General features: G+C 40.9%; 1 protein-coding gene across 6 annotated transcripts in view; it reads left to right on the top strand.

Annotated features, from left to right (window-relative positions):
* Positions 1-14,828, top strand: part of OSBPL6 (oxysterol binding protein like 6) — a 207,210-nt gene that overhangs the window by 131,957 nt on the left and 60,425 nt on the right. For all 6 annotated transcript variants that reach the window (XM_055308233.1, XM_055308230.1, XM_055308234.1 and 3 more), the window contains exons 4-5: positions 5,764-5,856; positions 13,449-13,571. In XM_055308233.1, coding sequence (XP_055164208.1) covers positions 5,764-5,856; positions 13,449-13,571 — 216 coding nt within the window. The remainder of the gene's footprint in view (positions 1-5,763; positions 5,857-13,448; positions 13,572-14,828) is intronic.

Below are 14,828 nucleotides of genomic sequence, written 5' to 3'. Positions count from 1 at the left end.
TTAAGGTAGGGGTTTAATTTTTTATTATTGGATAATAAATAGACAGTGATAGGTTCTAATAATATACAAATATAAGACTGCATAAGAGCTTTTGGCTTCTTCATTACCATTACAGAGGTGAAATGAAATAGCTTATTTTTTGAAGCTAGTTACATTTATAATGAGTATCACCCAGTGGTTTTATAAATTACACTTTAATTTTTTATTTTTATTTTTATTATTTTTTATTGAAGTTTGATTTGCCAACATATAGCATAACACCCAGTGCTCATCCCATCAAGTGCCCTCCTCAGTGCCCGTCACCCAGTTACCCCAACCCCCTACCTACCTCCCATTCTGCAACGCTTTGTTCGCTTCCCAGAGTTAGGAGTCTCTCCTGGTTTGTCTCCCTCTCTAATTTATGCTTCTTTAATTTTTAAGTAAAATATATACATACATTTGTGATAATAAAATATTCATTTATTTACAATTTCTTCATAAGGTTTTTATGATTATCTGTGACTTAGCAAATCAACATTTGGGTCTTGTATTTTTCACTCAGCTTGAATGTACTATACTGAACCACGTTTGAAATAAATGAACCTCTTTTCTTCTATACTATAAACTGTTTAGTAAAAGCAGGTGGAAAATAAAGTAACATTGGGTTTTTTGTCACAGATACTGCAGTAGGTATTTTGTAGATTCTTTCCAGTTTCGTTGCTAACCCTTTAGAGTCACAAAATCTTAGCAACATTTTCATTATTCCCAGGTATCTTTAGAGACAAAGCTCATTTTTATCACACTTTCCATATCCTAAATTGATTTTCTAGGTCTCTGGCTTGGTTTGGAAATTAGAGAATTTAGTTTCCTTCCTCTGGCTAAATTCCTGAATTAATCCTTTATTTCCTGCCTACATAGTTACTAAGGTCAACTTTCTTCCCAAGTTTTGCTTTTCTTACCACATTTGTTTGTTAGGGGCGGGGCCAGGGAGGTGATGTATATGTGTTCTATTGCCCAGCAAGCTGTAAGTATGAGGGTAGAGGAGGGCTCGAGCCAAACATATCTCACTGGACAATTTAGAGTAAGTAAAAGCAATAGCCACACAGAACAGGGTTAAGGCCTCGGTTTTTAAAAATTTGTTCAACCTTATTTGATCCTTGGTTCAAGAGCTACCTTTTCAGAATCATTGCTCCAGAAGCTAGCCGGGTGGAATGATGAGTTGAAAGTTTGACCTTTTCTTTTCTATATTTCTATGTTGTATTTGAATCTTTCGTAATGAGCATATATTAGTTTTGTCTTATTAAGACATAAGAAAGAAAATGAAATTTGGGAGGGGGGAGATGATTACCTCCCAAAAGAAGGTAATAATGTTTTTGTTACAACAGCAACAAAATTCTCATTTTCGTTTCTAATTACATGATCTCAGAATAGATCTTAATTTTAAATTTAGCTGTTGTGTTTTGAATAGGATCCTATCCAAAATACCAACATGAACAAATAATGCAAGTCCCGGGTTCTTTGCTCCCTTTTTGTTAAAGATCTGAGCACACCAGTTTTAACCTCCAGTTCTGAGCACACCAGTTTTAACCACCAGTTTTAACCTCATGAGATGCCTTTGCTTTTTTTTTTTTTTTAAGGTAAAATGAAAACAGTGGGTAGAGTCTGACATACTTATTTGATAAAATATCATAGTTATAAGTGGTACAATATAATTCAGATTCCACTAACATTTATTTAATATCATTATCATATATCTCATTTGATGTTTACATTGAACTTGTAAGGTAGCTCCTACTATTGTCTTCTCTTCCTGGAGACGAGGAAATAGATGCAGAGAGAAATTAAATAATAGCCTCAAACAAGTACTTAGTATGTGTGGGAACCCAAGTTCAATTCTTGTTTCATCTGAATGTAGGCCAGTGGTTTTTCTCATTTTGCTCATTTGTCATCCTTTTCTCACTCAGCAAATCTGATGATTCCTGCCCATCAATAGCAGTGTTCCTCTCTGGGGTGAGAAGGTGGGAGATTTTCCCTGGGGGCCCATCAGAATCTATGTGTGGGATGATACGTGTACTTTGGAAAAGATGCTAGAGATAATTCTACTTCCCTACCACCTGCCCTGATTGACATTCTCTGCATTATCCCACACTGTAATGATGGTTTGATTTTAGTCTATTGACTTTAGAATAGAACTTCTTTCAGCTTTTTTATTTAATAACTCTGCAGAAAGGCTTTTTTCCCCCACAAATTTATCAGGCAGTTAGTTACATGGAATATTTCTGGGTTAGCATATTTCCCTTTCCCCAGAAATAAATCTTGAATTATATGGGGCAAGAAACTCTTTTTTTTTTTTCATTTTTAAAAAAATTTAAATTCAATTAACATATAGGGTATTATTAGTTTCAAAAGTAGAGTTCAGTGATTCATCAGTTGCTTATAATACCCAGTGCTCATTCTATCATGTGCCCTCCTTAATGCTCATCACACAGTGACTATATCCCCCAACCACCTCCCCTTCGGCAACCCTTAGTTTGTTTCCTATGGTTAAGGGTCCCTATGGTTTGCTCCCTCTCTGATTTGGTCTTGTTTTTTTCTTTTTTTTCCTCCCTTCCCTTATGCTCCTCTGTTTTGTTTCTCAAATTCCACATCTGAGTGAAATCATATAATAATTATCTTTCTCTGATTGACTTACTTCGCTTAGCATGATACCCTCTAGTTCCATCCACATTGTTGCAAATGTAAGACTTCCTTTTTGATGGCTGAGTAATATTCCACTGTGTGTGTGTGTGTGTGTGTGTGTGTGTGTGTGTGTCTGTCACATACACATCTTCTTTGTCCATTCACTATCAGTGAACATATGGGCTCTTTCCATAGTTTGGGATTGTGGACATTGCTGCTGTAAACACTGGGGTGCAGGTGCCCCTTCAGACCACTATATTTGTATCCTTGGGGTGAATACCTAGTAGTGCAATTGCTGGGTCATAGAGTAGCTCTATTTTCAACTTTTTGAGGAACCTCCACACTGTTTTCCAGAGTGGCAGCACCAACTTGCATTCCCATCAACAGTATAAAAGGGTTCCCCTTTCTCCAAAGATGCCTTTGCTTTTGGCTGTTGCACAAAAGGCACTGGCACACATAGGAATACTCAGCTAATATCATTTTTCTCTGCTAATTCAAGCAAATCTGGTAATTGGAAGAGCAGTCCCAGTTAATGCTTAGATTGTCCTTGAACATTATAGCCATCAGATTAGGGATTCTTACTAATCCCTGCCCAACTTTATGTTTGGCCCCAAAATATCTGTTATTTCTTCCCTTTCCTCACAAACTGGAGAAATGGGAGCAATTCGTAAACTTTTCACCATAATTATTCTCTTCCACATAAATAACTTTAAAAATGCATTTGGATAGGATTGTAAAGATCTGTGGTTGGACCTTTTATTTTCAAGATAAAAGAAATAGCCAGAAGCTTAAAACTTACCAAGAAATTAGAATAATTTGGCTCATATCAGTGTGTAATTTTCTTCTTGAAAAAGCAAATATTAAAAAAAAGAAATAAAAGAAAAGAAAAAGCAAATATTAATATAATACTTTTCCAGTGAGATGCCAAAAATAGAGGCCCCAGTAAGTACATGTAATACTGACTTTGTCTATTGAACCAATTAAATGTTCCTAACTAGAGTAAAAATGTTATATTTCATTTTCAGCTTATACCAAAATGTTAACTCCATTGAGTTATTTCCTTTGATGTCTTTCAAGTTTATTCCCCCATAGAAATACTTGATTTTTTCCAAATATACAAATAATAGGTTTTTATTGCACTAAAAAATAAGAAAGATATTAAGAAAAATTTAAAAAACCCAATAATGCTATCTCTTTTGGATAGCTACTATTAATATGATGAAATATATTTTGATGATTTGTATAGCATCATCATATTTTGCATACTCTTTGTAGCCTGATTTTTTTCAGTTGTCAGAACATCATTTGGGTATTTTTCCCATATCAGTAAATAGAGATCCTTATTGTCATTTCAAATCACTGCATGCAATCCCCTTATAAGTCATATGTATTATATATTTTTTACTGTAATAAAATAATGCTTTAGTAAACTATCTGTCCTTATATCTTTGTGTACCAATCTGACTTCCTTAGGGTAAATATTTAGCTGTGGGATTGCTGGATCAATGAGGCATGTTCTTTTTGTAATGATTTCATAATAAAATGGCTCCTCTTTAGAAAGATTATACGATTTATACTCCCCTATCACCAGCAGTGATCCATTCTTGAATCTGATGGTTAAAAAAAAATCATTATTGTTTGCTTTTCACTTTTTGAATACTTCTGAGGTTGCCCTCCTCCCCTTCCACCACCCCTAGTTCGTTTCCCAGAGTTAGGAGTCTCTATGTTCTGTCTCCCTTTCTGATATTTCCCACACATTTCTTCTCCCTTCCCTTATATTCCCTTTCACTATTATTTATATTCCCCAAATGAATGAGAACATATAACGTTTGTCCTTCTTCAATTGACTTAGTTCACTCAGCATAATACCCTCCAGTTCCATCCACGTTGAAGCAAATGGTGGGTATTTGTCGTTTCTAATGGCTGAGGAATATTCCATTGTATACATAAACCACATCTTCTTTATCCATTCATCTTTCGATGGACACCGAGGCTCCTCCCACAGTTTGGCTACTGTGGACATTGCTGCTAGAAACATCGGGGTGCAGGTGTCCCGGCGTTTCATTGCATCTGAATCGTTGGGGTAAATCCCCAGCAGTGCAATTGCTGGGTCGTAGGGCAGGTCTATTTTTAACTCTTTGAAGAACCTCCACACAGTTTTCCAGAGTGGCTGCACCAGTTCACATTCCCACCAACAGTGTAAGAGGGTTCCCTTTTCTCCGCATCCTCTCCAACATTTGTGGTTTCCTGCCTTGTTAATTTTCCCCATTCTCACTGGTGTGAGGTGGTATCTCATTGTGGTTTTGATTTGTATTTCCCTGATGGCAAGTGATGCAGAGCATTTTCTCATGTGCATGTAAGACAGCTACTCTTTATAGTACTTGAGGTGTTGTTTTCTTCTCTGTGCATTTAAAAATTATTACAAGATATTACAATTATAAATTATTTCCTAAGGATTTTAAGAAACTCCAGAGCCTTAAGCGGTATTGATGCTCTGGGCTTTTTTTTTTTTTAAGATTTTATTTATTTAATCATGAGAGAGAGAGAGAGAGAGGCGCAAAGACACAGGCAGAGGGAGAAACAGGCTCCATGCAGGGATCCTGACATGGGACTCGATCCCGGGTCCCCAGGATCATGCCCCAGGCTGAAGGCAGTGCTAAACCACTGAGCCACTGGGGCTGCCCATCTGGGCTTTTTTTTGATACAGACCCCCCTTCTTGTCTGCTGCCCTTGGAGAGGTAAGCAAATATTTTTATATAAGGCTGATTGTCTCAGTGGTAGATGTACATTCTCATAAAGTTATAAATATGTGGAGACTGCTCTGTGGGTTTTTAAATCCATGTGATCTCTGACCTTTTCTTGGAGCCTGAAACCAGCACTGCAGCAGCAGCTGAGCAGCATGTGTGTAAGACGGAAACACCAAATCCTGGGCTGACAGTTTTCTGACTGTTAACCGCTGCCTTGGGTCTCCTGGAACCTGCCATTGTCAACATGGCTCACTGTTCTTACTGTGATCCGTGTGATCTCTCGTCCCCCACCCCCCCATGTCCAGCCACATGAAAAATGGGTTATCTAATCCTGGGCTGTATTTTCACTTCTTTTCAGAGTATCCACGTACTGGAGAGGACTGCTTCCTCCAGCACCGAGCCCTCTGTCAGTCGGCAGTTGCTAGAACCAGAGCCGGTCCCCCTCTCCAAGGTCAGTGACAAAACGTGGTGCTTTCCCAGATGGCCTCTTGCCTGCTCTGGGGCCAGCAGAACTGTCAACGGTTCCCACACCTGACTCCTCTCGGGTAGCTGGGATTCCTCTTGTAGGGCTGACTGCCACATTGTTCTGCCTCTGGTGTGTAGGTTTTCTCTGCCCTGTATAAGGAAGGATCAGATGAAAGTATATTTTGCTGGGGGTTCCAGGGCTACAAACATCCAAAATACTCTTTATTTGCAAGGAAGAGAAACTATTGTCATTCTGTTGGAGACATGAGCAAATATTTCTACGTCAAGCTAATAGAAAAAAAAAAAAATCACTAGATCCAGCAAAAAAAAAAAAAAATCGTAATGCTAACAATAGGAACAGCTACCATGATTGCCTGTGCACTGCGTTCCAGGCACTGTGCCAGGTCCTTAAATACATTAGCGCATTGGACATAACCTTTGCAAACAGCTCCCTGCAGTGTAGGTGTCTATTGCATTTACAAATATGGAAACTGAGAATTAATAATTTGCTCAAAGTCTGAAAAAGTCGCTACGTAGCAGGGCAGGGGTTCAGACTTAAACTGCTTCAGGTGCACCCCATCTACCAGTCACATAGCACCTGCCTGGCGGGGGTGGGGTGGGGGGAGCTGTCGGACATTCAGAGTTCCAGTCCTCTCCTTCCACCTGGCCTTCCTTGCCATGAGCTCTGAGGAGGACACTGCAGACTGTTGATTAGAACCTCTTCTGTTTAATGGAAGCCAGCATTCCCTGCCTTCGGCCTTCTCTTTCTTGGACTGGGGAAACATCTAAATTCATTTATGTCTAAAATGCAAAAATCATAAAAGTTGAAGAGATGCCATCTTACTCATCCCTACCCCTTGGTCATCTCCCTGCAGCTTTTTTCAGTGGGCTGCCTCTCCTATGGAGAAACTCAGAAAATAGAGTGCATGGGGATTTGGAATTCAAATATAGACATATAGCACTTTATTTCCCCCCAAAGACTTTGAAATATGTATAACTGATCCTTCCCTTTGCTACTCCTGTATTAAACAGAATCCTATAAGGGGACACACTTTATGGTATGTATTATATATGCTTGTATTCTTTATATTTGGAAGGTACTGCAAACTATAAAGTTTGTGTTGTTGGGCAAGAGTAGACTGCAAAACTAAGGAAAGGGAGTTATCAGACTCAAAAAATAGAGAGAAAGAGGAAATGCTCTGCATTCTATTTGAATGGCAAACAGAGAATGCCTACTTGGAAAATGCAACTGGCAATCTCTTTGAAAACATCCGTTCTCTCTTACAGGCAACTACTGGAGAGAGAGAATAAATACATCCTGGGGCAGTGGGCAAGGCAGCTGACATTTCTTGAACATCTGCTTTGTCCCAGGCATGGGATGAGCACATATATTCTCTACATAATCAGCTACTCGATGAAGCGACTACTGATGTTCTTGTTTTAACCTATGAGGAAACTGAGCCTGGGAGCAGAAGTAAGGTAGTTGTCCAGAGTCAGGGACCAGGCGGTGTGTGTGAGAGACCAGGACGGTGAGAGAGACACAGTGAAAGGAGGCCTCCAAGACTGACGCCCAGAAACGGAGAGGAGAATTCCTGGTATTAGAAGCACACATCAGGAGAACGTCCTGGTAGGCGAACAGGGGAGGCCCCAGAGGGCTGGCGCCCCTGCAGAGGGCACGGAAGCTCCATGCCCGGTGCCCATAGCTCGTTCTCTGCCTCTCTCCCACCTGGCTGTTCCCAAGTTATAGCCTTATATGGTAAACTGGCCATCTAATAAGGAAAATAATAGTAGTAGTAGTAGTAGTAATAATAATAATAATTATAATTATAATAACAGAGGAGGAAGATTCCTGCCAAGGCACAAAGGCCCCAGCCTCCTCACCCTCAGCAAACAGCAGGTGTCAGTAGAAGGAGGAAGGTCCCACAGTGCTCGCTGCGGCCGGATCCGGGCATCTGGGGGTGCGCCTACACCATCCCCTTCCCATGACTCATCCGTGCTGTTGCCCGCTTGCATCCCACTATAGCACTACTACTCTTGTCATTGTGGTTTGGGTATTAAAAGAGACCACATCTCTCGGGGTCTGGTGAAATCAGGGCACCCCATGCATTCCAGAAGCCACAGCATCTCACCATCTCTCAGTTCCTTGAAGAGAAGATGGACCTCCTGGGCACCGGTTAGTGGTGGAGGAACCCAGAATTACCCACTGTCCCGGCTCAGGATTTACTGTAACTCTTTGTTTGGGGTTTTCACCTCCTACAGCCTGTTCACCTACTACCCCCCCCCCCCCGCCCCAGCATTCATGCATCGCCAGTGTAGCCTTGAGAAAGGAAATGTCTCCAATGAACAGACTGGAGCTGTTATCACATTACTTTCTGGTTTCACTTGTTATTACTATTAGATTAAAAGTGTATTTAAGGGATCCCTGGGTGGCGCAGCGGTTTAGCGCCTGCCTTTGGCCCGGGGCGCGATCCTGGAGACCCGGGATCGAATCCCACGTCGGGCTCCCGGTGCATGGAGCCTGCTTCTCCCTCTGCCTATGTCTCTACCTCTCTCTCTCTCTGTGTGTGACTATCATAAATAAATAAAAAATTTTAAAAAAATTAAAAAAAAGTGTATTTAAAGTTTCCATAATACTGAAAGTGTGTAAATCTGACTCAAGGCAAGTCCCGATATAATATTAGGGCTTTTGACTCTGTTTCTATTATAAGTAATCCTGTGAAAATTGGTGACTTTAAAAAAAGAAAATTGGTATCAGTTGAAATTACAAAAAAATTCTTCAGTTTTCAGAAAGCGATATTAACTCTGTTAAGCAGACCCAGTCTAAGCATAGAGGTGGGTTGTATTAAGTACTGAGATGGGCTGTTTTCATTTCTCACACAACTTGTTTGTTTGCCCTGTATTTACTTTGTTGCCTCTTTGTCAGTTTGACAGCTTATTTAACTGTAAGAAATGTATTAAGATTCTTTTAAATTTCTTTTGGGTGGGCAGCCCGGGTGGCTCAGCGGTTTAGTGCCATCTTCAGCCCAGGGCATGATCCTGGGGCCCCGGGATCGAGTCCCACGTCGGGCTCCCTGCATGAGGCTTGCTTCTCCCTCTACCTGTGTCTCTGCCTCTCTCTCTCTCTCTCTCTCTCTCTCTCTCTCCTCTGTGTCTCTTGTGAATAAATAAAATCTTTAAAAAAAATGTCTTTGGGGTTTACTAACATTGGATCAGAACAAATGGAGTTACTTATGTGTAAGAAATACCTTTTAATTTTGTGCCTTTTCTATCTTGCCCCCTTTTTCTACCCCTTCTCTAGAGTTAAACAAGAAAAAAACCTACCATTTTAGAAATCAGTAGCCATAGCACCACAGGAATAAGCTGGTATTCTAGTCTGAGAGTAATTAGGAAAAAATCTAAAAAGCACTGTGCTTATTTTTTAATGTTTCCATTTTTACGAGTTATCCAAAGTCATCTTCATGATACATATATATGTACACCACTCGCATATATATATATATATATACATACCACATCGTAGATGTGCACACACATATTGTATACACACACACCATATATACACACACATCACATAGATACACACACAATAAATCAAAGATGAACACTAGCTTTCAAATAAGATCTAGCTGAAAATTAAAATGTTATTCTAGAGATGTTATCCATGGATAGGGCTACTAAAAATAGAAATGTCATTAAATACAGCTGCTATCTAACAACAGAACAACCTCTAATGAGTATATTTACACATATATGGAGAGTTCTTTAAGTATTTGATTGTATCAAATTTTTAAAAAGAATTCAGTATAGAAATCCATTTTTAGTTGACCATAAAGTTCAGGGTCCACTTCTGGGTTCTCTATTCTGTTCCATTGATCTATGTGTCTGTTTTTGTACCAGTACCACACTGTCTTGATGACCACAGCTTTGTAGTACAACCTGAAATCTGGCATTGTGATGCCCCCAGCTATGGTTTTCTTTTTTAAAATTCCCCTGGCTATTCGGGGTCTTTTCTGATTCCACACAAATCTTAAAATAATTTGTTCTAACTCTCTGAAGAAAGTCCATGGTATTTTGATAGGGATTGCATTAAACGTGTAAATTGCCCTGGGTAACATTGACATTTTCACAATATTAATTCTGCCAATCCATGAGCCTGGAATATTTTTCCATCTCTTTGTGTCTTCCTCAATTTCTTTCAGAAGTGTTCTATAGTTTTTAGGGTATAGATCTTTACCTCTTTGGTTAGGTTTATTCCTAGGTATCTTAGGCTTTTGGGTGCAATTGTAAATGGGATTGACTCCTTAATTTCTCTTTCTTCAGTCTCATTGTTAGTGTATAGGAATGCCATTGATTTCTGGGCATTGATTTTGTATCCTGCCACGCTACCAAATTGCTGTATGAGTTCTAGCAATCTTGGGGTGGAGGCTTTTGGGTTTTCTATGTAGAGTATCATGTCATCGGCGAAGAGGGAGAGTTTGACTTCTTTGCCAATTTGAATGCCTTTAATGTCTTTTTGTTGTCTGATTGCTGAGGCTAGGACTTCCAGTACTATGTTGAATAGCAGTGGTGAGAGTGGACATCCCTGTCTTGTTCCTGATCTTAGGGGAAAGGCTCCCAGTGCTTCCCCATTGAGAATGATATTTGCTGTGGGCTTTTCGTAGATGGCTTTTAAGATGTCAAGGAATGTTCCCTCTATCCCTACACTCTGAAGAGTTTTGATCAGGAATGGATGCTGTATTTTGTCAAATGCTTTCTCTGCATCTAATGAGAGGATCATATGGTTCTTGGTTTTTCTCTTGCTGATATGATGACGGGCACTGAGGGGGGCACTTGACGGGATGAGCACTGGGTGTTATTCTGTATGTTGGTAAATTGAACACCAATAAAAAATAAATTTATTATTAAAAAAAGAAATCCATTTTTATGAAAAATTTACCTACTTTTCAGGTGATAATAGAACCTAGTGTTTTCTTTGATTATTCTAACATAATTCATAAGCAATGCTTACTTGTTGAATTGCAGTTCACCATTTTCTTTAAAAAAAGATTTTATTTATTTATTCATGAGAGACAGAGAGAGAGAGAGAGAGAGGCAGAGACACAGGCAGAGGGAGAAGCAGGCTCCATGCAGGGAGCCTGACATGGGACTCGATCCCGGGTCTCCAGGATCACGCCTGGGCTGAAGGCGGCGCTCAATCGCTGAGCCACCCATGCTGCCCTGGGCTGCCCTTTTTAAAAAATATTTTATTTGTTGATTGATGAGAGACACAGAGGAGAGAGGCAGAGACACAGGCAGAGGGAGAAGCAGGCCCCCTGCAGGAGCCTGATGCAGGACTCGATCCCAGGACCCCAGGATCATGACCTAAGCTAAAAGCAGACACTTAACCACTGAGCCACCCAGGTGCCCCCACAGTTCAGTATTTTAAAATGGGAATACTAGAGCACACCACTTTGTGCTCCCGACAAGAATGCCATCTGCTTTGCATTGTCCAAAAAAACATGATATACAGCCTGAAATTGTCTTATCAGGAACATTTTTTTTAAATTACTGTATCTAGGGGCACCTGAGTGGCTCAGTCAGGTAAGCATCCAACTCTTGATTTTGGCTCAGGTCACGACCTCAGGGTTGTAAGATTGAGCCCCATGTTGGGCTCTATGTGGGGCATGGAGCCTGCTTGCAATTCTTTCTCTCCCTTTCCCTTTGCCTCTCCCCCTGCTGTTCATGTCTCTCTCTCTCTTCTCTCTCTCTCTCTCTTTCTCTCGTGCGCGCTCACGTGTGCTCTTCCAAAAAAAAATTAGTGTATCTAATTAACAGTTTTGACCAGCTCAGTCACAGTTTCTGACAGTATTATCTTCAAATATAAAATCACTTCTTGGGCTGTTTGTAAGGAGAACATTTAGAGATATTGCAAAGGGTCCTTAATGTCGTTAAGTGAATACCAGTAGGTATGTTTCTGTAAATAGTTCATTCACTGGGGACCCCTCAGGGATGACCAAGTCGATAAAGAAATGACACTGTTCTCAGATCGGTTTTCCTTGTGAGCATTTAGAGTTGGATTTGGGAGGACAGGGGCACGATGTTGGCTTTCCATAAGCCACGAGTAGGCTTAGTATTCTTAAATGAAGCAGTGTTCGGTTGCATCTCCTAGAAATATAATTTACAGTGAAAAAACACACCCCCATTTATATATACTTGGACTTAACCATAGATGTGACTTGGTCGTAGGGCAAGCAGCTTGTGGGATGGAAGAAGGGAAAGAGGAGAGGGGGGACGGAGGGTAAATACGTTTGCCTCTCCCTGCCCGTCCCCAGGGCCAGCCAGCATCAGCAACTGATTTTAGCATCTGTGCCTCTTGAGCCATTCCTGTTGGAGCCTGTGTTCCGCGATTGAAGGATGATTCCTGATAGAATGTACCTCCTTGGAAGGCACTTTCCCAAGCCCATTTGGGATGGGCCGTTCTGCAGAGAGGCCTGCCCTCCTCTGGGGAGCTGCATCCGGTTTTCTGAAGCCGATGCACCTTCCCTGCACCGTGGGCAGGGTTGGGGGGTTGTGCACGGGATGTGACCTTGTTGCTTCTGGCTCTGCTACTTAATTGCATCCCATGCCCGAGATCTAGAATATGAGTGTTGGCTAGGTCAGCGGTTACTTTAGAGCAGCGTAGGCCCTCGGGAGTCACCGGGTCCAGTGATTTGAAAACCCGGATGTTGCCAAGGGGCCAGGTGTCTGACCTGGAAGCAGGCACAAGGGAGACTGTGACAAACCAAAGCCTTCTGGGCCCCCTCCCCTCAGGGCAGGCCCAGTGCTGCCAAATCTTACAGACTTTAACGAAACACTCGACATTTAGATTTTTCTACATCTGAAATCTTGTGACTTTTAAATGTTGACAACTCATTAAAAACTTTAGACACCATTAGAACATGGAAAGAGGAAACCACGATTTGGTTTGATTTAAACAGAGGAGGGTGATAGTATGGCCTCTAGAATCCCAGATTTCTGGCCTTGAAGTCAGAGCCAAAATCCCAGATTTCTGGCTCTTTCTGTGGGCTCCCAAGGGCGTGTGTTTCTCGGGATGGGTGTCTTCTTCAAAAAGCACGGGCTTCTGGGTATCGTGTGGCAATCGGCATTTCCCGCGCACTCCGAGACGTGTGCAGCCCGCAGCACTGCCTTCAGGTTAGCAGGTGATGAGCCGCTCAGAAGGCCGGGGCTCCGCACACTAATTGAACATTTGTCATCGAAATAGCCTTGCTTTAAAATGTTAAAGTGCCTTTGTGCCCAGAGATGCACCATCTGAAAAAATGCATTTTAAACCTTCTGAGTACATGGGATCAAAACTCCATTCTGCCCCAAAGTCCCACCTCCGAGGGACCTGTAGCCTCCAAGTCTACCTGGAAACCCTTTTTAACGTCACGTGTAAGCACGCCGCTGTGTCTGATGTTAGAATTTGCCCCAGAATGTGGTTCATGCTTCTGGTGTGTCCCGTGTTGCTTCAAAAGCAGCTTCTACTTAAGAGGCCGCTTTGTTTGACTAGGTCCTCAAACACTGAAAAACATGTGATTTGTTTTTCTTCTTTTCTCTCAGGAAGCTGACAGCTGGGAAATTATAGAAGGACTGAAAATAGGCCAAACCAATGTCCAGAGACCAGACAAACATGAAGGCTTCATGCTGAAGAAAAGAAAATGGCCTTTAAAAGGCTGGCACAAGGTACCATTTTCATCGTATTCATCTTCAGATCATCTTCGTCATAGTGAGGACCTTGTTTGGTGTCATTAGGTGGGAATCGTGGTTGCATGTGTAAAACTAATTTTCAAAGCCTTTTTATTTTTTTAAACCATGTGGGCTTCAACCTGTTATACCTGTTTAAGTCTGAGATCTGTAATGTCTGTATGCAGGGAAAACATATTTTACATGATATTTAAAACTCAGCTTATACATGTTGCTTACTCTGCTTTTTTCATTTAAAATCATGTGAATGTTAAAAAATAATGATATGAATATGTGCTTATTAAATATTCTCTGAAATAAGATGTTTTTGAATGCATTGCATATGTTCCATATGCAAAAATGCATTTTGAGTGCATTGCATATATTCCATTTCTATTATATATCCCACCATTATTGAACCAATTCCCTGTTGCTGGACATGTAGGATATATCTGATTTTTTTACTATTATGAGGTTGTGATGAACATCCTCATACACCAATTTCTATTTAAGTCCTTGGGATAAAGTCTTGGTTGGAGTTATTGTTACCAGTGCAGACTTACTGATGCAAAATCACTGATCTCGGAAGTCTGTTTATGTGCTTTAAAGTGTGGGTTTATTTTTCTTCCCCCTGACCCACATCCTTTCTCCATCTTGGAGTTTTAATTATGGAGAAAATATTTTGTACTACACTGTTGCAATTACCTGAGTAACAAGAACACTGTTATGCTAATGAGGAGAAGATTGTTCTCCATTTTTAATATAAGCCCTTTGATAGACCACCAGTATCTTCTGTGAAATCACTGGAAGAACGGGTCATCTCCTTGACACATTTGCCGATGGATTTCATCTCAGAGCAGATGGATCTGTTGGCCCAAATGGCTAGCTAGGTGGTGGATGTCCAGTGGCCCAAAGCAGGGACATACGGATTATTATAGCATCCTTAGGAAATATATTTTTTTGCAATTGAAGGCAAAGACTTAAAATTAACAGACAGGAAATGTTGCCCACTCCCCAGTCTTTGAGGGTGAAATAGAAACAGGCCCAAGAGGCTTCTGACTAATGTTGCTTCTCACTTAGAAGCATCCTCAGTTGCTCCTGAACCCATAATCTTATACCAATACCAAGAATTTCCCTCCACCCTGTTCTTCCTTGGATTTTGGCCAAGTGGCCACAGTCCTTCCTGGAGTCACCTTTTGCTTTTCATTCTGGGCTCACCACTTTGCAATTCCTCGAATCAGTGGCCTTGCTAATCTC

The sequence above is a fragment of the Nyctereutes procyonoides genome, unplaced genomic scaffold (genome assembly GCF_905146905.1).
Source record: "Nyctereutes procyonoides isolate TBG_1078 unplaced genomic scaffold, NYPRO_anot_genome, whole genome shotgun sequence".
In the NCBI taxonomy this organism is placed as follows: domain Eukaryota; kingdom Metazoa; phylum Chordata; class Mammalia; order Carnivora; family Canidae; genus Nyctereutes; species Nyctereutes procyonoides.
The sequence above is the reverse complement of the archived record's forward strand: the minus strand, read 5'-3'. Positions and strand labels throughout refer to the sequence as shown.